The sequence below is a fragment of the Penicillium taxi genome (genome assembly GCF_028828555.1).
Source record: "Penicillium taxi strain IBT 34144 chromosome Unknown utg000006l_segment0_segment0, whole genome shotgun sequence".
Taxonomy (NCBI): Eukaryota; Fungi; Ascomycota; class Eurotiomycetes; order Eurotiales; family Aspergillaceae; genus Penicillium; species Penicillium taxi.
Window position 1 is genome coordinate 2,362,694 of NW_026643208.1, and position 24,508 is coordinate 2,387,201.

The following is a 24,508-nucleotide window of genomic DNA, read 5'->3' on the forward strand; positions in this document are numbered from 1 at the left end:
TTCAATGGACAATCAGTGCCTGATCCTGCTCTGTTTTGCAAATCTCGTATATGGAACCTGAGAAATTAAATTTAACTTCCAGTTATTAATAGAAGCATCCACTCCATAGCCGTCCCGTATTTAACAATACATATGCTCAAACCTTACACGGTCTACCAAGTTACCAGAGCAATATAATGCCCAAATACCTAAATATGAGGAATAGTCGACATCCAATCGATCGTAATATAAGATCCAACAGGCAAAGCCCTCAAAGAAATGAACATAAGGATGAGATCTCCCCAGCGCGTAATAGAGTACACCCAAAACCACCCACACCACAAAACCAGCATTCGAAGAGTCGTCCAGTTCGAATAATCGATATAGGCATTCATGTCGCCTGCTGCACGGTAGAGACGGTAGAATGTCCACATGTGTATTAGGTATAATGGCCATATCACTGCAAACGAACAGAGTGAGAAAACTCGCCAGACGGTTTGTTCGGCTTTTGTGGGAAACTCTGAGTTCCAACTGTATCATGACGGTTAAGCAGGCAGTATAGATATGAAAGGTAGCACTTACGCTGCGATATGGATTCCAGAAAATACTAGGCCCATAAACATGTAGATATGAGTGATGGCAAACCAGTCCTTGATTACCAGCTTTTCATATGGATCTCTCGCATTAGGATTTTCATGTTCAGTATTTTCCATATCGTTGCTTTCCGTCTCAATGACCGACGTCGACGGTTGAGGATTCTCCTCATCCTGTTGGGTAGGAGCATCTCCAGAAGGTGGGTCATCATCCCAAGAAATTTTTCTGCTATTCTTTTCCCATGATGATCTAAAGAGTTGTCTTCCATCGTGCGTGAAGATCAAAGCCAAGAAGCTTAAAACAGTACGCCATGAGAATGAGCCTCTAGCAACAGCAGAATCCTCTCTTAAAGGAGCGTTCCATGACCCAAAGCCTTTATCCAGCGCAATTTTGATGTCTGGCGGCATATCCGAACCATCCTTGCTATACGGCAAGAATATGATAATGTGCGTCGTCATATCTTTAGGTTTATGCAACCAAGCTGCATATGTGAGAAATGCACAGGCGACATAAGCAACTGTTGATATTTCCAGTGGCGAGATGGGCAGGCGATAGCCTGCTCTTGCAATGACGTTGATCGTGACCCATAAGCTTTGCAGCAGAGTAACTGCCTTTGCAAGGGAGTCAGCCTTGGCTCGATCTTTAATGTCGTCAGCTCGCAAATGATAGGACTTTACTATGCCGGCCTCGATGAAGGGGACTATGTTGTTCTTTTGGACTGGGTAGGTCCAGCCGTCTTTGCTCTCTATCAGTACTCCATGCATGTTCAGACAGAAGCCATGTATCATGGACCAATGACCAGGAATAGTCTGCAGAGAAGTCTTTTCCTCTAGTCTCTTCTCGCTGTCGCCTCTTTCTTTCTCCGCAAAAGACTTGCGTAAGGCGGCGTTACAACGAGCGACTAGCGACCTCGTCGTCCATAGCTCCTCGGCTGCCACCCCGGCCATAAGCTCTGGAGCAAGAATAGCTGCAATCCATGCCGCGACCTTTATAACATTGGTTGATACTTTAGACTGCTTCCTTGATGGCACTGACACGTGCAGCGCTGTCCACGTACAAGCAAGGATTGTGGAAAGACAGGTCCAGAAGATATCCCAGCTTGTGCGGGAGTTATCGTCGAACTGCCAGCCTTCTAGAGCGTTCAGTGTCGAGTTTGTGGCGACTGATAGCTTGACGAAGCTGAGTAAAATGAGAGGGCCACTCATAATTCACGACAACGCATCAACGCCGGATCTGTTTGTTTCATCTGACACTCTGAGTTCTGAATTCGATGATTTTTCAGTTCGCTTTAGAGATGAATGGATCAAGGATTTTGATTTCGTGGTCTGCAGAGGCTACACTGACCCCTGTACGGAGTACTTGTCAATATACGTAGTTCTTTGCTGACACACTAGCTAGTCACCCCACCAGAATTTGGAATTTCCACAGACCCACGTAAAGACTTAGCTGAGGTTAGAGATAACAGACAAGTAATATTGGTCTAGGGTTCATTATTAAAAACTACTTACTGAGATACGGATAGAATGTGGCTGATTTGGGTGGGAACATGAAGTGCCTAGGTGGATTGGGATCTCGAGAGTCGAGAGTACCCAATGGGCGTATTTTCAAAGGCACGATTCTTGTCGCAGTTCCTAATTCGGAAAAATTATAGAATCTAGAATTACACATATTTCTAAGGTTTCCATGTTGCCTAGGTATTATCGGTGTCAGATTTATCTATTGTGCCAGAGTCAGCACAATGGGCGTTTAAAACAGTGCATGTATATTTCTAAACAAGCTTGTAAGCACCCTGGACCTAGGTAGTGATGATCAGAAGATGAAGGGAGTACCTGCAGCTGGATCACTCCAAGGCTAGGTACCTAGGTAAAGTCTTAAGTCATATATCTGGCTTTGACATGAGAGGGCGATATCGCCAACGTTGAAGTTTTCCAGGTCTGATCTCAGCCTCGTCGTACTTAGTACGGGTGATAAAAAGCAGTGTTCATGTCACCTGGGTACTTGAACAGTGGGCAGTCGATAGCAAATTCTGTCAAAGTAGTCCTCTATTTAGCGTCAACTAGTATTTGTGTTCTCCCATTTCGATGGATATTAGCTGCTAGTGGAGATCTTTACACCGCTTAGTGACCGCTACTACTTAGTATATAGTTCCCAACCAAACCTTCAACTAACCCTGGACATCGCAAGCAGCAAGGGCAAATGTCTAAAGACAATATTAAAAGTTGAGATGAAATATGCTTAGACTGATAAACTGTATCGACACGTGTGAATGACATGCGTCTTGGAATGAATCTTGCAGAATCTAGGAATCCGGAGATCGTCGGCCATGCCCATCTATATATGAGCCAACGCTTTATTCCACCACTGAAAACTGAAAGATAACAGAATATGAGGTCATCAATCTCCAACTACTGAATAGTAAATACTCTTCTCAATACTCGGGAGGATCGACGGGGAACCATCAATTGACAAAGTGGTGGGGTCTTATTTACCGCCAAAGAAACCCCACTTGGACCTTCTTCTGTCAACTTCCCTCCCACAACCACCAAGCTTCTCCCTTTCATCTCCATCTCTTCTCATCCCTTTTCTCCCTCTAATCCTCCTCCTCTCAATACCGCAAACATGAGCGCTTGGCAAGGTATGTCCCCTGCTCTACTCCCGCAACTTACTTCCCCCCTCACTAACTCTTTTAAACCTTGACAGGATATGTGGACTCGAGGTACGATTCCATAAATACTCCCTATTCCCTATCATCCGTTTCTTGAACTTCTCCCTCGACCTTTTCTGGGTAGCCCGGATGTCACACTCACCACTCACAACAACCAATGTTAATATATCCCCTTTAGCTTGATGGGCTCGGGCCAATTTGACAAAGCTGGTATTCTCGCCGTCGACTTCTCCAAGCTCGAGGCCAAGTCTCCTACTTTCGAGGTACAGTATCCCCCCTATTCACCCCCCACATCCGCGCCCCCGAGTATCGGAATGTGGGGGTTAACGGGAAAGGTGTCCCTAGCTAATGCTGAACGAAACAATAGCTCTCCCAGGATGATATCAACTCCCTGATCAAGGCGTTCACCAAGCCCGATGATGCTTTCGCTACCGGCTTCTCCGTTGGTGGTGAGAAGTTCGTCACTATTAAGGCTGACGCTCGTAGTCTATATGGCAAGAAGGTACACACACATGTGGAGTTGCTTGTAGCGTGGAATCTTCTGCTAACGTTTATTTGTGATTAGGGTAAGGAGGGTGTTATCGTTGTTCGTGCTTCTTCTTGCACTATGATTGCGCACCACGCCGAAAACGCTCAGACTACCACTGCCGCTACCGTCGTCGAGAACCTGGTCGATTACATCAACAACGCTTAAATAAACTTGTCTCTTTGATTTTGGAGAGGAATATGAATATGATTAAGAAAAGAGGACTTGATTTTGCTTTTTTATTGTTCAGACCGGAAGAGTGGTTGACCTTGCCTTTTCATTTTTTTCACTAGGTAACTTATTTGCACCGGAAGTAGATATCTATTGATTGTTGTATTTGTGATACACGGAGCATACAGGACTTTGATCATGAAAAGTCTATTCTCTATGTATATTCTAAAAAAAAAGTCCGAGGTCTCGATATGATCGAGGTCGAGATCGGGAGAACAAAGGTCATTAATAATTACAGGGAGGTTCCCCGCGGCCCTGGATATTCAGGCCTGAGATATAGTCGTGTCGTTCATGCCTAGCGATGTTACGCTCGTCATCCCCTGCCTTTCAGTAGTGAAGCACTGCGAAATTAAAGAAAGCGCACAGCTTATATCCCTCGCGTCCGCATTCGTTCCTCATACTGGCAACTCGGCATTGCTGCGGCCGCCAGCCAAAATCTCCAGACCGCGCTTGATATACGGTCCAACAATGGGGATGTTGCCTGCGAATGAACCAATTGTAATAAGGAAGTCGCCGAATAGGATAAATAGGCCGTACAGCTCGATCAAGAATCCGGTCAATGGCCAGCGGAGGAGGATGAGGATGATTCCCGCAGAGAAGGCGGCGGTGCCCTTTAATTTCTGGGGCCGAGAGAAGAAGACAATCGTCTTTTGGAAGCCGATTATGAGGGTGAGGCCAATTAGGAAGAGGATCTATACTTTGTTAGTTGGGGATTGAACGAGGAGGGCGCGTGTCGCATTACATTTCCCATTCCAAGCCTGAGTACAATCTTGTTAGCATGTAGGACACGGTGGATATCAATAGGTACCTACAGTGACCTATCAAAAAACATAATCACTCCGAGTAGCAGGAACAAGCCACCTATAGCCCCGACGATGTTAATTTCTGACTTGAGGAAACTGAGTATATGATTGCGCATGTCTCATACCAGCAGAGCAGAAGATGACTCCGATCTCTATGGGAAAACTTTAGTCAATGGTTCCTTCATTGCGACTGCGATGCGATGCGCCTGTGTCCATACAGGCAGAATATTTGGACTTGGGTGTAGTATGAACTTACTCTGATTCTCAGTCAACCACATGCTAGGCATCTTTGAATGAATAGCTTTTGAAAGAAAGGGGAAATAGTGAAAAGGAGACAGGCCAACGAATAAGAGAAGAATGGAATCGAGGCTAGTATTCTAATGCCGTAAACAGAAGCGGGCAGAAAATATAGGGCGGTCAGAGTCTTGTATTTCCCCGAGCGGAAGCGTTCTCATTTTTCTTTCTCTCCTGTTTCCTGTGCGCATTCCTACCACGACAACTACACCCGTCTGTAAATAATAATGCAATTTCATATTATCTTTTTCCGCCTTGAATTTCAGCATTAAGTGAAGTTGTTTTTTATTGCTTAAATCGTCAGGGGGTAAGGAATGACTATCATGTTGGGTCACTCTTTCACTCCTGCACATGGCAGCTATCAATCATGGTTCAACTTTCAAAGGTTACCTCGGTCCTAATGGGTCCCACGCCGCGACGACAGCATCTTCGGATGTTGTAACTGATACTCCCTCCCTTGGAATGTCGGTAATAGTCGAGTGCTCCTGGCACAAGGCGGAGAAAAGAATTCGGTTACGAATAAGCCGGAGCGCTTTCTTGAACCTGTCTCGAGAGGGGCATGGTGGGATGGAAAGGGCTTGACTGTGTTGATCGGACATATCTCGTAGTGATAACTGTCTCTATGTGAGCAATATATTAGAATGTGATTTGAATTGGCATCTGCCTACCTTTGTATACGTTTCCACGTGAACTGTTGGATTGGTAATATGAGCTTGGCCTCTTATTTTAAAATCGTATGCGCTCCACGCGCTTCGAGGTAGACCTCCGGTACGCCCTGAGCCAGACTACGGATGACGCCAAAGATCTCCTTGTTGTGATATCGCAGCCGTGTCTTCGGATCAGTATAGGGACCAGAGAGACCTGTGATATCGCAATAGTGGCGCTGGTGGGCCGGGCTAAGAGATGGTGCCGACTCAATATTGGTGTAGGTGACAACCGGTCCCGAGAAGTTGGCTCGAGCGTTCTTCTCCAACACCATTGCTGAGAGGTTTTGGGTTGTTTGATTTAAACTGGAGACCTTTCCAGTGCCATCGGCTGATGCATCTGTGGTTGCTCCTGATGTGCCGAAGGGGGTGCTCGCTCGAGAGTTCACTTGAGTTGCCATCACTGAAGCTTCCTTGCGCGAGGTCTCAGAGACAATCTGCTTGACATTCTTGTTGCGGCGCTGGGAGGGTTTCCAGTTGGGGTTGCGGAAGGGCTTGTAGGCACTGGCAATGTCGAGCTGATTGAGAAGGGCCTGATGCGCCTCGTCGTTGGCAGGTGTGACTGGAGGCATGGTGAGCTGGTACAAGGGTGGTGGTTGAGAGTAGAGGTTGATGAACGATCGAGAGGTATTTAAAGGATCAGGATTGTTGAATTTACGAATAAGAATTGGTAGTCTTTACGTCCTAGTCCCGGCCCAAATTAGAAAGAAGCATTGAACCTTGGTATATCAACACGTGACTCCTACCCAAACAAACAGCATCATCCATCCAGCGTTCATTATCAAAGCACACTAGCCTATCATGGTATGTTAGCTGCATTCTGGATATATTACTGACTTCATGAGAATCCATGGATGGTTAAAATAAAGACGTCATACTGAGTTCTGTATAGGAGAGCCCTCATGAACACCAGCAGACTGTGCTGCTGTCGCGTATCATTACCAATGTGGTATGTCCACTACCCCCAAGGCTTGAGAGACTGAATAATTTGAGTCATTGTACTAATATACCTGGTCAGGAGAAACTGAATGAGGCTGTCATGGCCATGAACAAAGGTCTCCAGGTATGTTTGAGCCTCGCCTGAGTGCCTGTCGCTTTGGCTTACAACCACATAGGAGGTTAATATTCAGAACATGAATGTTGAATTGGTGGCCCAGATGTTCAAAAACTACCAGTCAAATGTGCTTTTCCATCTTGAGGGTATGTTTTGCTCCATAGGTATTTCTGCCCTGCCTATACTAAAGTATGTCTAGCGACGGAAAATCTCAAAGAGCCTTCACCACCTTCCTGTCCCTAAGAGAAATGAGATAGAACAATTACGAACAGATCTACGAATAGTCCATTAATGCAATGATAACCAAATCTTATCTTTTTTCATACTTAGACAGGAATGTGCTCTTTGTATAAGTAAGCTTGCCCGCACTTCAAAGTAGAGATAATGTACTTCTTGGCGCTCCAACCTCCGTTACACCCTTTCCGTTTGTCTTTCTGCCAATCCAAAATCTTTGGAATTGTATTAGTATTTTTCATCCTGTGCCAATACTCCTCCCCTACAACTTGCCATGCAGTAGTCACCGCCCTACATCTCCAACTTGATCTCCGATCGAAGCTCCTGGTTTCCGCACTGGCGCAATCATGACCATCACCTCAGTGCAAACCCTCCTACCAGGTCAGGCTTCCACCAATGGAGCTGGAAGACGTCCTGAAAAACCCTTGCCAAAGCTCTACGATGTACAAGACTTCCATTTTAAGGGCTACCAACCACCACAACCCGATGGATTCGAGAAGAGCCAGGCCCATCCCGACACCAGCGCCATCGTTATTGACAATGGTAGGTGAATAATCCAGTTTATATAAGTGTCAATGCTAACACTACTTTTTGTAGGCTCACATCTCGTCAAGGCCGGTTGGTCTTTCGACAAGAACCCTCGATTCATCCTACCCCCCGTTATGAGTCGTTACCGCGATCGCAAGCTCAACCGCCAATGCCACTTCATCGGATATGATGCCTATGTCGATGCCACGACCCGTGGTCAGCTGCGCTATGGATTTGATCCTGGCTCCAGCATCATCGGTAACTGGGATGTTATGGAGGGCGTCCTAGACTACGTCTTTCTCAAGCTCGGTGTGGATGGTGCCAACGGCGGCGTCGATCGGCCGATTGTCATGACGGAACCCATCGCTAACCTGGGTTATCCCCGAAAAAGTATGCTATTCAAGCGCTGTGTGTGTTCAACGATTGCTGACAGCTCATAGTGATGAATGAGATCTTGTTTGAATGCTACAACGCGCCCTCTGTGACCTACGGAATTGATTCGCTTTTCGCATATCGCTACAACAAAGGAACCGATGGCTTAATTATCTCCTCATCGCATACATCAACACACGTCATCCCCGTCCTGGGCTCGAAGCCTCAACTCTCTAACTGTACTCGGCTCAATTGGGGTGGCCTACAAAATGCCGAATACATGGCCAAATTGCTGAAGTTGAAATACCCGACCTTCCCAGCCAAATTCACAGACTACCAGATGGAGGAATTGGTGCATAAACACTGCTACGTCTCGAAGGACTACGATCGAGAGCTGAGTGGATATTTCGAATGGACGGGACTCGAAGATCGCGACCATGTTATTCAGTACCCTTTCACCGAACACATTGTGGTTGAGAAAACAGAAGAGGAACTCACTCGTATTGCGGAGCGGAAGAAGGAGAGTGGCCGTCGTTTGCAAGAGCAGGCTGCGAAGATGCGTCTTGAGAAGCTGGTCAAGAAGGAACAAGAGCTGGAATACTGGAAGGACTTGCAAAATGGCCTGGCCTCAGAAACCAAAAAGGAAATCCGCCGAGTTTTAGAGGCTGAAGATCTCAAGGACGAGGCTCATCTGGATCGAACGATTCGCGAACTTGAGAAGTCGATCAAACGCTCTCGCAACAAAGATTTGGGCATTGAAGAAAACGAAGAGCAGCAGGAAGAGATGACATTCCCCCTTCTAGATGTCCCTGACGAGGAACTAGATGAGGCGGGTATCAAAGAAAAGCGTCACCAGCGGTTGATGAAGTCCAACGTCGAGGCTAGAGCGCGTGCTAAGGCCGAGAAAGAACGCGAAAAGGCCCGTCGCGAGGAAGAGGAGCGTGCGGATCGTGAGAAGCGGGAAAATCACTTCGAGAGCTGGATCGCCGAACGGCGCGCCAATCGCCAGGTAAGTCTTTTTCACCTTTTTAAAGTATCATTTCTAATCCCATTCAGTCTATCCTCCAAAGAATCAAAGACCGCGATCGCATGAAGGCCGACCTTGGAAACCGCAAGTCCCTCGCGAGCCAGATGCGCATGAAGACACTGGCGAATCTGGCTTCAGATGGCCCCAAGAAGCGCCGACGTGGTGGAGAGGACGATGACTTTGGTGCTAACGATGATGACTGGCATGTTTACAAAACTGTTGCGACAGGCGAGCAAAGTGACGAGGAAGAAGAGGAGGATCTCAGCGGGATGCTCACCACTGCCGAGCAAGAGTTGCTTGAGTATGATCCCGAATTTACTGAGAATCACACTCTTGCCGCACAGTCCGATTGGACTAAGAGCCTGGTTCACGCTTTCCTACGCGGTCCTTGGCCCTTTGACCCCGAGAGCCAGCGCGAAGCACACCAGATTCATCTGAATGTGGAGCGCATCCGTGTTCCCGAGGTCGTCTTCAAACCCTCCATTGCCGGTGTGGATCAGGCAGGCCTGATTGAGATGGCCGCCGATATTATCAACCAGCGATTCTCCAGTACCGAGGACCGCTCTCGTCTTTTGCGCGATGTGTTCCTTACCGGTGGCAACACCCTCTTCACTGGCTTTGAAGAGCGATTCCGCAACGAGCTCCGTGGGTACATTCCAGTGGAGGCTGAACTGCGCGTGCGCCAGGCTTCAAATCCAACCTTGGATGCATGGAAGGGTGCAGCACAGTGGGCTTCTGGAGGTGATCTCGGCCGGTCCTCCGTATCGCGTCAAGAGTATCTCGAAAAGGGCAGCGAGTACATGAAAGTAAGATCAACAAATCTTTTCCTATCCTTTCCCTATCATTTATCTAACCCATCGACAGGAGCATGATTTAGGCAACGTTACATGGTAATAAAAATCAACGTGTACGCTTAGGCGCATAGGAGTCAAAAGTTGCACGGGCAGGTTTAGCACATGTTTCATTATTTGAGGGTATAACTAGTTCCAAAGCAAAAAATTCAATCTTGCGAAAAATCCATTAGGCCCATTAGCAGTATACTAGTTACGGGATGCCACCGTATTCATGCTCTTCCGATTTAACCGTGCCGTGGCGTCATGGTGGCTTTAGTTACTTGAAGAATTATATTAAATTTCAAGGTTCTGAGGTTGAGTCATGCGTTTCAAAAAAGTACCTACTGGTAGGTAGAGAGCATCCCACTGATGACGATCAACTATTCTATGAAGCACGGTATGTTGGCTGGATTCTAGGCCGTTGGGAAAATCTTCAGATGTTTTCAGTGCTCATGCATATTCATGAGAAACAATTAGATAGTTAAGCTACACATCATGACTATCTTTGTTAAGTCTGGACATGTTACTACGTAGGTACGGTGAATTAAATATTATTATTGAATCCATCCGTTCTAGTTGAGGTTGACGGCCATGTGCACCCAACCTTAACAGCTCTACTCACTGTACTTCGAACTGACATTGATAATCTGCTGAATGCCAAAATCAGCTACCGTCGATCAGTGATAACCATGCAGGGATTATCCCGTATTGGCTGATGCCCAACTAGTTTAAGGCTATTAGTTGTTATTGCTTTCATGGTTGGCTCCCGTGTGGTGTGATGTATTGAACTTGGCACTTGGTTGGAGATGAGTTCAAACTTGATTAATCATATGTAAATTTCGTAGACCCATAGCTAGCCCTATAACGTATAGAGGCCATTGCTTCCGCTGCATGCCGATAGGCTAATTCATTTTTCATTTCGGCATAAGTTGTCATCAGCCTTGAATTCGGTTTGATAGTGGGGCTTGTGGAGTACACGAGTTTTGACATGACGAAACTCTTTTCTATAAAAGCTAGCTACTTCGGTGTCTGTTAGGTACCTAGGTTCGTATCTAGGCTAGCTGGTCGAAATTGGTACATGTGTTGTACAAAGTTACAAAGTGAGTGTAGAACGTTAAGATTTGAATGGCTATTTGGTTTTCTGGTTGTTATTGAATAAGCCTGGTTCTAGATGCTTTCAGGCGTATAGAATTATAGAGTTATAGTTATGGATACCTTATGTGGAGCACAACTTTTGGCTGTTGACGTCGAAGAGCCCGGAAACGAGGTATCGTTGGTCCTTTGCTTCGATTACCACGTTGGGTCTAGACTAGGTCATGGCGTCTGCTTCTCTTCAATTTTGACGAGATGCTAGTGCTGCATCTCGTGCCTCTGACGTCGGACTGAATTTGTGATGTAGTGGAGCTTTCTGATGATGCATATAAAGCCTTGCTCGCTGCCCGACATGATTCTTCTTTCCATCTCAACTAATCCACTCGGGCAAGGCCAAAACATTCATCCTTCTCAAATAATTTCCATCAATACTCATCTTCCTCTCTTCGAATCAATCTACAATGGCCTTAACAACAGCCTTGACTCGTCCGCTGCAGCTGTTCATTCGCTGCCTGCAGTGGTCTAGTGCTGTTATCGTCATGGGTATCACCTCCTACTTTATCCACAAGGGACCTAAGGGACAGCACATAATCTACCAGGAAGTCATCGTACGTACCCGGAATAGCATACCCTTTTGCTCTGGTGCTAAAGCTAATGATGTAAAAGGCTTGTATCTCAGTCGTCTTCTTCCTGCCAGCATTCATCTCCCCCTTCCTCCCTAAAGCACTAAGCAAGTTTGTGCTACTCATTGACTTGGTGTTCTCGTACCTGTAAGTTCCCAGCCCCATTTAATATCAATCCAGGTGAAACAAGACTGATATTTGACTAGCTGGTTAACCGCCTTCATCTTCTCGGCACAAGACTACAACGAGTTTTCGTGCGGTGCTGATGCTCCTCCTGGAATCAAGTGCTCAATCAAGTACGCCAACGAGTCGTTTATCTTCCTGGCTTTGTAAGTTTGCTTCCAGTCTTGAGTCGTGAATCGTTCGGTTCTGTGACATTTACGTAACACATACTGCCAACATAGAGCTAGTGCTGACTTTTAACTCGTTTACCCTGCAGTATCTTTTCCTTCTTTGCCTTGTTTGTTGAACTCAGTGCTCTGTGGAACTACCACAGGAGCATCACTCCTCTGACAGACAAGCATGATGCCAGTGCTCGCCAGCCACTCGATGGCCCCGTTGAGACTGCCTAAACGAAGCTAGTCTTAAATACACTCCGCTTGGCGTTTGACTAAAACCAGGTAGTGGTTGAGTCTGGAGAGCGAGGCTAGTCTGTGGCATTCCCAGATAGGGAGTCCTGTCTAGAACCTCAAACTCGAGAGGTGGCTGATGTGCAGTATGTATTGCACACATAATGGAGTCGGAGAAGTGGTGAGTGGGCAAGGCTGGGGACGAGTTTTTTCTCTTCATATTATTCGCAAAGCCGAAGACGAACACGCACCTAATTTTATAATGATAATGAATTTTAATGCTTAACATTTGTCATATTTACCACTCTTGTCAAAGATTGGATTACTGCATTTAGTTAGTCTGTTTTTCGCATATCAGTAAGCATTCCCACACTTAGTTAACTATTTAAATATCCATTTAAATACTTTGTAGTTAGTTACTATGGGGATTCCTAGTTAGACAGACATATCATTAGCCATTCAGGACTACCTCGTTCCACTTTACTCTTGCTATTTGACAACTTGTATCTAGCCTTCCGGGGTTCCCGTAGTTACTTATATTGGATGAAGTCATACATCGAGATGAAACCTCGGCCAATACGGCCAAACTCGAGAGCAACAAAAATTCCGAAGTTTCATCCATGTCCAAAGACAATGGTTGTGCGCCCGTTAAAGTTTGGAAAATTGCCAATCATGATCACTCAATCGCCGTCAAGTCTCGAGTCTCACTCTGTAGAATATACATAAGTCTCAAAATACTATTGCGCTTCTCTACTTCAGACTACGCGTGTAAAAGAAACGGCTACCTACTATCAGTGACTTTGCAACCCACACCGAAATCGCCAATTCTGAATAACACCCTTTTCGAAGCAATATCCTCTACTCAATATGCCTAAAGCTGACGAATCTACTACATCCCGCCTTTCTAAGGCCTATGAAGTGTCTAAAGGCGATGAAAACCCAAATATCTCAAATATTGCGCGTGATTATGGTGTTAATCGACGTACCCTCTCCTCTCACGTCAAAGATCGGACAACCACGAAATCTACACAAAAACCAGTTAATAAGGCTTCAAATCATACCAAGGAGGAAGCTTTAGGACGCTGGATTATTCAGCTAAACAATTGGAATATGCCACCAGTACCTAGGCTGATTGAGGCATAGGCAAATCGCTCGCTCGGAGATATAAGCCATGTTAGTAAGATGTGGGTGTATCGCTTTATTAAGCGTCCCCCTGAAGAGCTATAACTAGCTCCTAGGAAGCAGTATACCAGGGAGCCAAAGCGGATTCAGGCTGAAGATGTAGCCCAGCTAGCCCATTGGTATGATTTACTTGAATGCGTCCTTCGAGGTGTGCCTTCGCGGTTGATCTATAACTTTGATGGGTGTGGCTTCCAACCTGCTGAGGTAGAAATCAGGGGGTTATTTACAGGAAGGGGAAGGCTTGTCCTAGTCTTCCTGGGGCTGAAAGAGGTAAAATATCACTGCGGTGATACAGTTGAGTATATTAGGGTTGCGCAAGAACCACTCCGCCGCCCAAAAACTAAACGACGGGTTAAGGGGCCGCCGCTTCAGGATACTGATATATTAAGTGTACGTGATGTAAATCGCACAATTATAACCAGGAGAGCAAAAAAGATACGACAAAAGAGCGGAAGCGGGCAAAAGATTATAAAAAAGATATGGTCATGAGCCACCACAACAGGATCAGGAGAAGGTTGCGATGGAAATAGAGGAGGAAAAGATGGAATATAGATCAAGAGGATATTATACAACACTTCTTCATTAGTGGTGGCGATAGAGAGAGGTATACTCTATTTTGAACAGATACGTCGTGAGTGTATAGAATAGGTGGAATTGATGGTCACGGTGGGAATTTATGGGTCGCTGAGGCACTGATATTATCTACCCCTTGGTAGGTACTAGCTAGATCTGAATAAACACACTAATATGCACCGTTCCACTACAAATTCATATTACACCCTGACTTAGTCGAATAAACTCCCTTCAGGCTGGACTTGCGGAAAGTATGGCACTACCCTTTAGACGTAGTCTATCAACAATATTCCTGATTGACCAGATAATTACCTGACATCATCTGACCTTGTCCAAATTATGTTTCTTGTGGCGGACCTACGATCTAATGACGATAGAAAGGATCGGTGTCAACGTTTTTCGGATTTCAGGTTGGAGAAAGGAAAACTATGATAGCTCGCCAACCGGGAAATAGTCCAAGCACAGAAGGCGACCAAGATCAATCGTCGAATTTCTGGTCATAATCTTCAGTAAAGCTTGGCACATGGAGTAGGATACCCGACAATTACTGCTGCCTTATAAACTTTTGTCGAAGATAGTAGCGGTAGATGATCAAACTAGCAAATCCACAGCGCAAAAAAAGTCCTATCCAATCAAAGATTGGATCACAGACCTCATCACAGCCCCGACACTGTTTACAAAATATCAAGAAGCCATAAGGAAAAATTAGGCCTCCCAATGTAAATCTATTTGGAGAAGTTTTTAATATGTAACACTCTACTCAATTAGGCGCTTATTACTTACTTAACAATATTGTTATGGATAGGCACCAAAAGATATTGTACAATAACGTTGTTAGGGTTAGAATTGTAGACCGTAAGGTCTGAAATATGGGGTGAAGCAGGTTCACTAGGTAGCCTCCCTTCTGTAGAGGCAGCCAAGGATAGCTTTTCCATTTGAAGTGTGAGAGGAGTATAGCGGTTGTTTGAATTTTGGAGAATTGAAGTTCTTAATTGAAGGAGAAGGGAACAAAAATCTGAGCAGTCGATGTCAAGGAGCGAATTAATCGTATTATATAGTTATTGACTAATCCCCTTTTTTCACTTCGGTGTACTAGGTGGAGACTCGAATGAGGTCTCAAATATTCTGAGTTCTCAGATTTACAGCACATCGTACGTTATATAGGATGAATTTAGTGCGGCTGTGGCATCTATGGCGGCCCCATATTCCGAGTCCCAATAACCCTAAACCTTTAACTTATATAGGAAAACTAGGGTCCTCTCCACTTAGTGTCATGCTTACGGCTATTAATAAATTGCTTGAATTGGAAGCCACGATAGCTAAGAATTAAGGATAATCCCAAGAGAGTTCATCGAAAGAAAGTAAAACACGCAGAATTAATATTACTGGGAGCAGTCATCGGGAAACGTTCTGCGTATCATCATCGTAAGTAAAAAAAGACTGAGCATCTGAAAGGATTCATATCATCTTTTCCACGCGTCATTAGTCTATTTGTTGAGATCGTATGCCTTCATTGAAGCAATTACTGCATCTGTGAGATCCTTTGGCCCTGAGTGTGAATCGTTAATGTCTGCTGTGAGAATCATAGCGGCTTCGGTGTCCCTTGCAGGATCACTAGATCCCTCGAATGTTTGGTACTTGATTTCATCATCGGATATCTCGCATCCTGAGATACACCGGGCAGGAGTATGGAGGGTCGATCGTTGGAGGTAATTCCCACCCGATGACCAAAACTTACGCGCATCGGTCTTTTGTGTTAAGAACGCCATTGCCTCGGGGCCTTGTTGACGCTACTGCCACAAAAACGATACAATAAACCTGAAGTATAAGTATTGGCGGCGAGGGCGATTTTCATTAAGGAATATGAGGGTCTTCCCATCAAGGTCCTGAGCACGAACGAGCTTTCGTGGTTCACCAAGCTCATATTCATGTTCATAGATGATGTCCTTATCGTAGGTTGACTGCAGTATAACGACTCTCCAAGTTGTCGGGTTGTTCAATTTACCAACCATTGGAACGATTGCGATGACTCCCTTGTCGAGGAGAGACTCAATTTTGTGATGTAATGATAGAGCTAAAACTTCATTAGCTGCTTGGTCTAACTAACGAGAGAACATATAAATTTATGGGGTCTTACCATTCTCAGGAAGTGTAGCAACCGTGTCATTATCTCCGAAGATGTGTGATAGCTCACCCGGTGACATACCCTTTGGTATGATGTGGGCAGCCTTGACTTTGTCTTTGGTCAACCAGCGCCCTAGATCATGACAAAAGGTCATGCCATCTCTGCTCACGCCGTAGTATTGGTTAACGGCGATTTTGAAATCTGAGCGGTTGAACTTCTGTGCCGGTTGTTTTCCATCCGCTGTCATCATTCGCTGAACAATTGTATCGCGGTATGCTCTCTCAAGCAGACTTTGATCAAGCGGCTCGTGGATCCGCATGCGCTTGTCCGTATCTATCGCCAAAATATCGGTGAGTTCTTCGGTAATAACATTTAGTTGACGTTTAAGCACCGTTAACGTGGAAGACTTTGAACGGATCTTTTAGCCAGTGATTCTACTTGCAGCGTGTACTCTGTGTCTGTGATTGTGCCTATCGCTTCATCCAAGGCAACATTGGCATTTAAGATGTGGCACTTATCGGCTTCTAATTCAAGAATTTTAGCCGATAAGAAGTCCGATGTGGTACTTTCACACGACTTCTGCGAGGCTTCTGACACGTCTGATGCTCTGCTTTCACAACGGGCTTGTAGAACATGAAGGGAAGCTCGGTTTGGTGTGTATGTAGGGATATTATTTTCTCAGGGAGAGATTCATCATCAGGGCGAGGTTGGTCATCGATGATAATGGTTGGGATTTGTTGATCTTCCATGACGGATGTTGGATGGTGGGAGATGCTGGTGGGGAAGAAACAATGAACTACACAGTAACTTTGTAGGTGATTAGAGGGTACGAGCGGAAGGACTAAGCCTAAAGAAGACTTGAATATACTATAAAGTGGAGGTGACTACAGCTCGGATGACAGTGGGGCAAACCTCGGCTGACAGTAAAATCTCGGAAAAACTCAAACTTCCCTAATACGGTTTAGCGTAAAAAGCTCAGCTGACAGTAAGAAAACTATTCAGGTTTAGCGTTGTGACAATTCATTTCAATTCCTTATATCTTTACTCTTTATCAAAGAAATATAAAGAAAATCTATTCTGAGCATCAATAAACCGTAGAACACAAATTCAATGTCTCCTTTTATGGAAGAAGTTGAATATTATAAAAATAACTAGCTATTCTATACAAATAACGGGCTATCTATGGCAGAAACCTCTGTTTTTGATAATAAATTACTGTTATGTATTGTAAATAGAAAAGAAAGCCAAAAAAAGCAACCTACTCTAGTTAGTCACCGTCAATTGAGGTCCATTATACGCTAGCCGCATTAGGACTGTATGAAAAGTACCCGTCAGCCGAGCTGTGTTCTGATTTAGTTATACATGCAGGTAAAGTATTTCACCACTGAACGGGTCACACTACTGAACGGGTCAGTTTGACCCACTTATTTTTATGAATCCCAATAACTCCATTATTTACTATGTAATATAGTAAAAAAAAACTACTGAATGGGCCTACTAGGACAGGTTTCCCTCCTATGTCCAGGTGTCTTACATATCCCACACCGGCGTTGGGTTACAGGCGCCCTTACAGGCGCCTGGCCCTCTTGTAAATTGGCATCATTAAGTTTAGGGCCACCATTCGACGCGTCAACCAGGTCTAATCCCTCCTGAATTGTAAGACCCCCTACTACTGTTAATTGACGATTCGGACGTTCTTTTTGTTTTTTCTTTTTCTCATGGGCGGCGCGTAAATCTCTGTTTTCCAGGCGTAAGAGAGCATTCTCTTGATATAGGTAATTTGCACCCTTTACTATCTGGTCTAATGCTCTCTTAGATGGTGTTGGTGGCGTTCGAGATACAGTGCGTAATATAGCTTGGTGTTGACGTCGTAAATCTTTCTGCGTCCTAGGCGTCTTAGGTGTCCAATTTCGACTTGAATCGCTTCCTATAGAGGGTGGTGGTGGTGGTGTATCGACGCGCATAGTAAGCTTTTTTAACACCCTAGTAGGGTCAAGTGGCACGATTCCAGTTGCAGCAAACGCATTAGAAGCAGATGCAAATGCTTCAATACGCGCAGTAGGATATATCTCTAGGAAATCTCCTTTACTAATGTGGGAAAAACCAAGCTCTACTCTAGACTCAACCAGCCGAGAATAAGAGCGTTTTAACACCGCAAAACACCCAACATCAAGAGGTTGAAGAAGATGAGACGCATGCGCAGGCATACATAATGGTATAATATCATGCTCCTGGCAGATTTTGTCGAAATCAGGTGTTAAATGGCTACCATGGCCATCTAAGATCAGAAGGCGATACCGTCCTTTAGTACGAGCAGTAGCAGGTATAAAGAGCTTTTCAAGCCAACGGAGCCCTATTTGATTTGATGTCCAGCCATTAGGACTAATCTCAAGACGCCAATTAGGTGGTAAACCTAGATCAGGAGCAAACCAGCTCTGCATCATCACCTTACCCTTAAAGATAATACAGGGTGGAGGTGCGTAACTAGACGCGCCTAAACACTCTATCACAGTAACCCATTCCCGGTTACCAGGCTGTTTTTTTGCGCGTTTACCATAATAACCAGCTCTAGTAACCACTCTCGCGGTCGCACATCGTCCCATCGCAAACCCAGTCTCGTCAAAATTATAGATATCGTCGGTGGTGATACCATATTTTGCGATCGTGTTTTCAACCAGTTTGAACCAATTATTGATCACATTATAGTCCTCTTGACGCGCACGTGTAAAATCGCGCGGTGTTGAATAGGTCGTCTTAAGTTCAGGTAAACGCGTCGCAAACCTAGTAACCCAGTTTTTACCGATCGTAAGAGGAGGGTTGGTTCCGCGGTCGGCGAGTAGGATATTAGCCATTCTACCAACATCTTTAGTTCTAGGAGCACAGCCGCGATCATCTAGAGAGACGACCCATTGAAGTAATGAATCCTCTTCAGATTCAGTCAGTTTAGACTGCGGTGGGTGTGTTTCAAGACGAAATTGGACACCAGAATGGCGGCGTTGGAGGGTTGAAAATGGTATATTAAACATAGCTGCAGCTTTACGCATTGATGATATATCGCCATTCTTGTAAGCTTGGTAAGCTAATAAGACCCTATTCTCCTGATCCTGTTTGTCTTGGACATATAGAGCATTTAGGGGGGCATGGTGGGTAGTTGAAAATGGAAACACCAGACTGACGCGTAAAATTGGTGGGGTGACCCGTTCAGTAGTGTGACCCGTTCAGTGGTGAAATACTTTACTCTATACTGATTGTTTCTTAGTTCCTATTAGGTTGATAATATCCGTACCCCAAGGATACCCTGTCTAGCGAAGGAGATACTGCCGTATTTCAAGGCAAAAAAGTCCCAAAATATCTATTTTTCTGCTATTGTGTATACCTGTCGCGGCTGCGTAGTAAGCGTGACGTCTTGCAATATCTCTGTTGATCAATATTTGTCGCATCGAAATTATTAGGGAGAGATAGAGCATATAGATTTCAAGGCTAGGAGGAGTCGTACTTACAGAACGCGGGATAACCCACTTGTATAAAGCGGGGGATATTGTAGCGTCCTGATATCGAAGACAGCAAAGGAAAGGCATGAGATCGATTCACCAATATCAAATGTTATTAGAATCTACCAACCTTGTAACTCTTTTCAATCCCTTTTATCGAGAGGTTACCTACTGGTCATACGGCGAAGGAGTCCATTGCTGAACCCACCTGGGCAGGAAATTTGAAGAAGTCCTCGCCTGGAGGAAAATGACCACGGAATACAAGGGGAATAAGGGATTCTGTAGAGGGTTGAGGCTCGGTGAGGTGGAATCAAGACTTGGATAACAAGAGTCCACCATTTGTAGAATCAGAAACACCTAGTTGACCAATGGAAGAAGAAGAATTACCGGGAAAATTAATGAATGTAAAAATGGTTATTAGCAGGAAGTACTTGCTGAGAAATGAGTGAAAGGAGTTGTCTACTGCGCGCTCTTGCCTCGCTTTGAACGCCGTAGTTCAGGTTTGGCCTCTTCAGGCTGATCAGATTGAGCCTCGACCTCAGACTCGGACTCACGCTCGGCACTTTGTTCACCATCACTAGATTCAACCATGGCCCCGTCATCCGGGCCATCAGACTGCGCATCCATAACCGGGCTATGCGTACACACATCTTTACCTTGGCTCTGGCTCCGATTATGGCGCAAGCTTGACAGCAGCTTGGTGGTCTCGCTTTCAACACCATTCCACGCTTGACAACCGCCGCATCGCCAGCGGCCAAGCTCCTGGAGCGTGTTAATGCCTGGCGGGGCTTGACCATTCACCAAGCGACAGCTGTGACAGATCATAGCCATGCGGTTCCGGGGCTGTGTTTCATCCTCGCCGAGTAAGACATCCAAAAGACGGTCGTACCAATTTGGTTGTTCTTGCGGTGCCGAGGTGGGGAAAGCATTTGGTGCAAAGCCGGGTTCGTCGGTCTGTGGTTGTGAGATAGGGGGAGAAGGAGCGTGGGGTGAAAGAGAGTGTGGTTGTTGTTGTTGTTGTGGTTCAATAGGAGTCTGATAGGCAGGAGAACGAGAAGGAGTGTTTTCCAGCCCGTAGAATTGCTGGCTTGGAGCTCGTCGAATGTTCGCGGTGGGAGGAGGAGACAGCCCTGTTCGGCCTACAGGTTGCTGGGGCATTACCAGCTTACGCTTCTCGAGTGGTTTCGGGCTGGGAGTCTTTGAAGGAGATTCACCACCATACTTCTCAAGCAGCTGCTGCGTAGAGTTGTATTTGGTGGCGACTTTGAGCTTCTCGATCGTGTCATCGCGCTGTTTCTGCAGTTCGTTCAGGCCACGCTGGGTTCTAGAGATACGGTAGTCGAAAAAGAGAGCACCTAGCGTGCGTACACCGTAGATACTGTTCATAAAGACATCAGTTTCAAGCCGCGCCACCGTAGGGTACTGCGGCCACTTACAGCACCGGACCGCCGGAGATCGCGGCGTACTCCTTAAAACCCCAGCTCTTCCATCCTAGCACCAGGGCGATGCCGATCGAGTAGAAAAGGTAAGCGAATGTCGAGTAGAGTGTCCAAAGAGCCTTGAAGCGCCGCGACTTTGAGCGTTGTTGGTCTAGGCGCGTGGTGGCTTCAGCGATTCGAGTGTACAAGCTAGCCAGTGCTTTTTCGAAGGAGGCAGGGGAGTTGTCATCGCCCTAGGATAGATTAGCACGCGATTAGAATCAAAAGGAAGTAAAAGTCTACCTTCCAGGGCCAGAAAGACACCATCGTGTGTAAACATTGAAAAATGTCAAATCAAGGTTGGAAACTGCGGGAGCTTTGGTGGCCTTGAAAGCACGGACCACATTCTATTTTTGTAGTGAGCCACTAACTGAAACTAAAGCTAGCCACTCTCTTTTCCCCTTTTCATGTGGATCTGGACTCATTACGATCTTTATTTCAGGTAGATACCTAGACACCGTGTTCAATATTGAGAACTACCACTCATCACAAAATTACTCTTCATTGATTGACAGTCCTCATAGTATATGTTCTTTCTGACTTCCTAAAATAAACAGTTCACATAACCAGTGGAAGTCAAGAGTCAAGAGTCAGGAGTCAGGAGTCAGGAGTTAGGAGAACATTGAATGGATTCCGCTAGGCTACAAGATTAACCGAGTGATCCTATGCGATATAGATGAACTGCAGATCTCGAGAAGAGAAGAAAATGATGTTCGATCAGTGTTGATACTTACCTGATTTGCATCTCACCATCCTTTCTAGTCCTATTGCAGATGATATCAGTTTCCACATCTCATCTCATCTCTCTCCTTGTCATAACACTCACAGCTCGCTAGCTAACTCTAGGCAATTCCAAATTTATTCTAACTGACTATAGCAGGGATCAGAGTACGAGCATGGGATATGGAGTTCATTCCACCTGGGTAGCATCTGAGCATATGACGAGTCTGTCTAGCAGTAACTAGACAGACGCCGCCCATCGTGTTTCCAGATAAACAGAGGAGCCATAGGCCTTGATCGACACTGTGGGCAAAGCCACTTGACCGGGTGTTCAATCCGCGACAAGGGTTTCTTTGTTTCACAGATCAAGCGACCTCATTGATCCCTGCCTAATTCCCGCGATAGCTTCGCAGTCAACTTCTCCGAACCAGGTGAATTATCTCCTAACCAGTAGCTGCCAATACCTCGCGTATATTTCTTCTATTACATCTGTTTCACGTCTCCCGATATGTGACTTCGACTTTCGGGACGATCATCTGTGCTCATCCAATATACTTGGGGGAGATATTGTCGTCACGACTAGATGTTGAGCTGACAATCTAATTGGGATCCACCTCGGGGATAAGTCCTATTGGGCGATCCAATCGTTAGTCTATGCGCTTATCAAAAATAGACAAGCAGCATGAAAGCAGCACCGTTGCAGCCCAGATCATCGCTCCAAACTTAGCCCGCTTGGGCCGACTCTAGATCTGGGCTTTAAGATCTTGGTTCTGGGATTGACATGTATACACAACCGTTGACGCTATAATAGAGGGATCACAGACTCATAAAGATGTATTATGCCGATCTCTTTTCATCCAGACTCTTCATTTCCTCTATACATCTCGAAATCGAGATGTTTTTGAATCTTTTCTTCAACCTTCTTGTCAGTCTCCCCTCATGGACACTGTGATGATTACCGTGCCCTCGGGGGTGAGTGAATTTCTCCTAAAAAACATAATTATGGTGCAAAATCTGTGTAGTTTCTCGGTCAGCAGCTTCAGTGCCGCGGCAATCGGAGTCACTGCACTCACCTATTTCAACAAATACAATGGGCTTTACTTCTGGACCATGCAGGTTGCGTCGTGGGGAATCTTCTTTCACGCCGTCCCAGCCGCAATTCGCTATATTACCGGATCATCGATTCTGCCCGTGTGCGTACCTTTTATCATCGGTTGGTACTGCATGGTAACCGGACAAGCAGTGGTACAATACTCTCGTCTTCACCTGGTTGTGTTGGACATGCGGCGCCTACGCTGGGTGTTATGGATGATTATCTTCAACTTCATCGTCCTCCAAATCCCAATGACAATACTATTCCTCTTTGTTAATCTCGGAAACACCCGTTTCAGTCGAGCAGCCAAAATATACGATCGTATCCAACTATGCGGGTTCTGTATCCAAGAAAGTATCATCAGCATCATCTACATTTACGAGTCATGCCGAGCTCTCAAACCACTACAGCAAGTCCGCGGCCGCGCATATCGCAGGGTACACTGGCATCTGATAATTGTCAATGCAGTGGTTTTGATATTAAACGCTCTCTTATTGTTCATGGAATATCAATACCACACGCTAGAAGTCAGCCTCAAAACAGTGGTCTATACCATAAAGCTGAAAATCGAATTTTCTGTACTTAGAAAATTGACTTCGCTGACAGGTCCCCGACAATGTACATGTCAGTTATCAACCGACCTAGTAACCCGGTCCAGTGATTTGAATATATTCGATACATTTTCGTCGGGCAACTATTCAGCCCATCCTGCAACACTGCAAGATTCCCCAGTCTTTGTCGTCCAAGCTCCTCAGCGGGAATCAGTTCAGAACAGCACGTACGAGTTTCACCAGGCGCTACGCGAGACATCTTCGGCCAATAGCGTTCTTTCGCGGGCGAAGACATATGTGCCTCTAGAAATCCCCCAAAACACCATCTATGACGGTGACAGCCCTTGTTGAGTCTTTGAAATTGCCAAGATGGGGAGGTTGAGAGGAGAATACAAGAATAGAGTGGTTAGCGATTCAAAGATGGATTATCATGTTTTTACCGGGTGGAAATCTTGTTTGGGTGGACTTGTGTTCTGTTTTGCAAGAATAATTCTCTACAGTGGTTTTCTTTTTTACAGTCCATAGATGAGTAGTTTAAATTTTTCTTCATTCAGTCAATAGATGCTTTTTAGTATCCCTGCTTCAATATTAACCACAGCCCTACATCGATAAACATAATCACCGCTCTGCTGAAGATAACCTATTCATGTAATTGAACTATGTAAGTAGCTACTAAGGTCAAGTCAGATCTTTGTATAATCTACTTACAGCAGATAGGTAGGGTAGGGTCTTTGGCACCGGGATATACCCCTGCTTCAATATTCCAAAGTTAGTTCAATGTGCTACACAAGCTTAGAATTGATCACAGCTGTCAGAAATACACAATTCCAAGTAATCGAAACTAGTAACTGGATGCTCTGATCCGAACCTATGTATTATGAATATATTACAGAACCATATCTACTCCTGTATCAAGGTAGCAGATAAAGAAAAAAAGACATAACAAGATGGGTATTCGTATAATTTCCCAACAAGTGGCAAAAACCACATAATAAAAACGATTTAGAACGCCTAGTCAGATGCCATGGTATCAATCGTGTATAGACCTGGTAAGACCGTGCAGTAACAAATAGAGAGTCGTCATCCAAAACACCGAAGCCGTGAAAAATGTAAGAGAAAATAGTCGTGTATCGTGCTCATAGCATAGTGTGAAAATGGAAACTAAAA

The 24,508-nt window shown here is 45.3% G+C and overlaps 10 protein-coding genes across 10 annotated transcripts; 4 read left to right on the forward strand and 6 right to left on the reverse strand.

Annotated features, from left to right (window-relative positions):
- Positions 1 to 188: 188 nt before the first annotated feature.
- On the reverse strand, positions 189 to 1,778 carry N7495_009972 (uncharacterized protein; the record flags this gene model as incomplete). Its single annotated transcript, XM_057212623.1, has 2 exons — positions 189 to 510; positions 562 to 1,778. The coding sequence occupies 2 exons, from the start codon at positions 1,776 to 1,778 to the stop codon at positions 189 to 191; spliced, it is 1,539 nt and encodes a 512-aa protein (XP_057059486.1).
- A 1,642-nt stretch (positions 1,779 to 3,420) lies between these two features.
- On the forward strand, positions 3,421 to 3,932 carry pfy1 (profilin; the record flags this gene model as incomplete). The annotated part of the gene is made up of 3 exons (XM_057212624.1): positions 3,421 to 3,501; positions 3,606 to 3,740; positions 3,804 to 3,932. 3 exons carry the CDS (start codon positions 3,421 to 3,423, stop codon positions 3,930 to 3,932), a joined length of 345 nt encoding a protein of 114 aa, XP_057059487.1.
- A 326-nt stretch (positions 3,933 to 4,258) lies between these two features.
- N7495_009974 (uncharacterized protein) lies at positions 4,259 to 5,085 on the reverse strand (the record flags this gene model as incomplete). The annotated part of the gene is made up of 6 exons (XM_057212625.1): positions 4,259 to 4,336; positions 4,397 to 4,687; positions 4,738 to 4,753; positions 4,808 to 4,856; positions 4,924 to 4,950; positions 5,055 to 5,085. 6 exons carry the CDS (start codon positions 5,083 to 5,085, stop codon positions 4,259 to 4,261), a joined length of 492 nt encoding a protein of 163 aa, XP_057059488.1.
- A 728-nt stretch (positions 5,086 to 5,813) lies between these two features.
- N7495_009975 (uncharacterized protein) lies at positions 5,814 to 6,368 on the reverse strand (the record flags this gene model as incomplete). The annotated part of the gene is made up of 1 exon (XM_057212626.1): positions 5,814 to 6,368. One exon carries the CDS (start codon positions 6,366 to 6,368, stop codon positions 5,814 to 5,816), a length of 555 nt encoding a protein of 184 aa, XP_057059489.1.
- A 229-nt stretch (positions 6,369 to 6,597) lies between these two features.
- N7495_009976 (actin-related protein ARP5) lies at positions 6,598 to 9,905 on the forward strand (the record flags this gene model as incomplete). The annotated part of the gene is made up of 9 exons (XM_057212627.1): positions 6,598 to 6,600; positions 6,689 to 6,745; positions 6,815 to 6,859; positions 6,912 to 6,996; positions 7,406 to 7,627; positions 7,682 to 8,002; positions 8,053 to 8,993; positions 9,041 to 9,817; positions 9,876 to 9,905. 9 exons carry the CDS (start codon positions 6,598 to 6,600, stop codon positions 9,903 to 9,905), a joined length of 2,481 nt encoding a protein of 826 aa, XP_057059490.1.
- Positions 9,906 to 11,397: 1,492 nt separating this feature from the next.
- On the forward strand, positions 11,398 to 12,131 carry N7495_009977 (MARVEL domain-containing protein; the record flags this gene model as incomplete). Its single annotated transcript, XM_057212628.1, has 4 exons — positions 11,398 to 11,544; positions 11,603 to 11,706; positions 11,766 to 11,888; positions 11,999 to 12,131. The coding sequence occupies 4 exons, from the start codon at positions 11,398 to 11,400 to the stop codon at positions 12,129 to 12,131; spliced, it is 507 nt and encodes a 168-aa protein (XP_057059491.1).
- A 3,239-nt stretch (positions 12,132 to 15,370) lies between these two features.
- Positions 15,371 to 15,652, reverse strand: N7495_009978 (uncharacterized protein; the record flags this gene model as incomplete). The annotated part of the gene is made up of 1 exon (XM_057212629.1): positions 15,371 to 15,652. One exon carries the CDS (start codon positions 15,650 to 15,652, stop codon positions 15,371 to 15,373), a length of 282 nt encoding a protein of 93 aa, XP_057059492.1.
- Positions 15,653 to 16,006: 354 nt separating this feature from the next.
- On the reverse strand, positions 16,007 to 16,327 carry N7495_009979 (uncharacterized protein; the record flags this gene model as incomplete). The annotated part of the gene is made up of 1 exon (XM_057212630.1): positions 16,007 to 16,327. One exon carries the CDS (start codon positions 16,325 to 16,327, stop codon positions 16,007 to 16,009), a length of 321 nt encoding a protein of 106 aa, XP_057059493.1.
- Positions 16,328 to 19,958: 3,631 nt separating this feature from the next.
- On the reverse strand, positions 19,959 to 21,244 carry N7495_009980 (uncharacterized protein; the record flags this gene model as incomplete). Its single annotated transcript, XM_057212631.1, has 3 exons — positions 19,959 to 20,877; positions 20,936 to 21,171; positions 21,221 to 21,244. 3 exons carry the CDS (start codon positions 21,242 to 21,244, stop codon positions 19,959 to 19,961), a joined length of 1,179 nt encoding a protein of 392 aa, XP_057059494.1.
- Positions 21,245 to 22,699: 1,455 nt separating this feature from the next.
- N7495_009981 (uncharacterized protein) lies at positions 22,700 to 23,692 on the forward strand (the record flags this gene model as incomplete). Its single annotated transcript, XM_057212632.1, has 1 exon — positions 22,700 to 23,692. The coding sequence occupies one exon, from the start codon at positions 22,700 to 22,702 to the stop codon at positions 23,690 to 23,692; it is 993 nt and encodes a 330-aa protein (XP_057059495.1).
- Between the last annotated feature and the right edge of the window lie 816 nt (positions 23,693 to 24,508).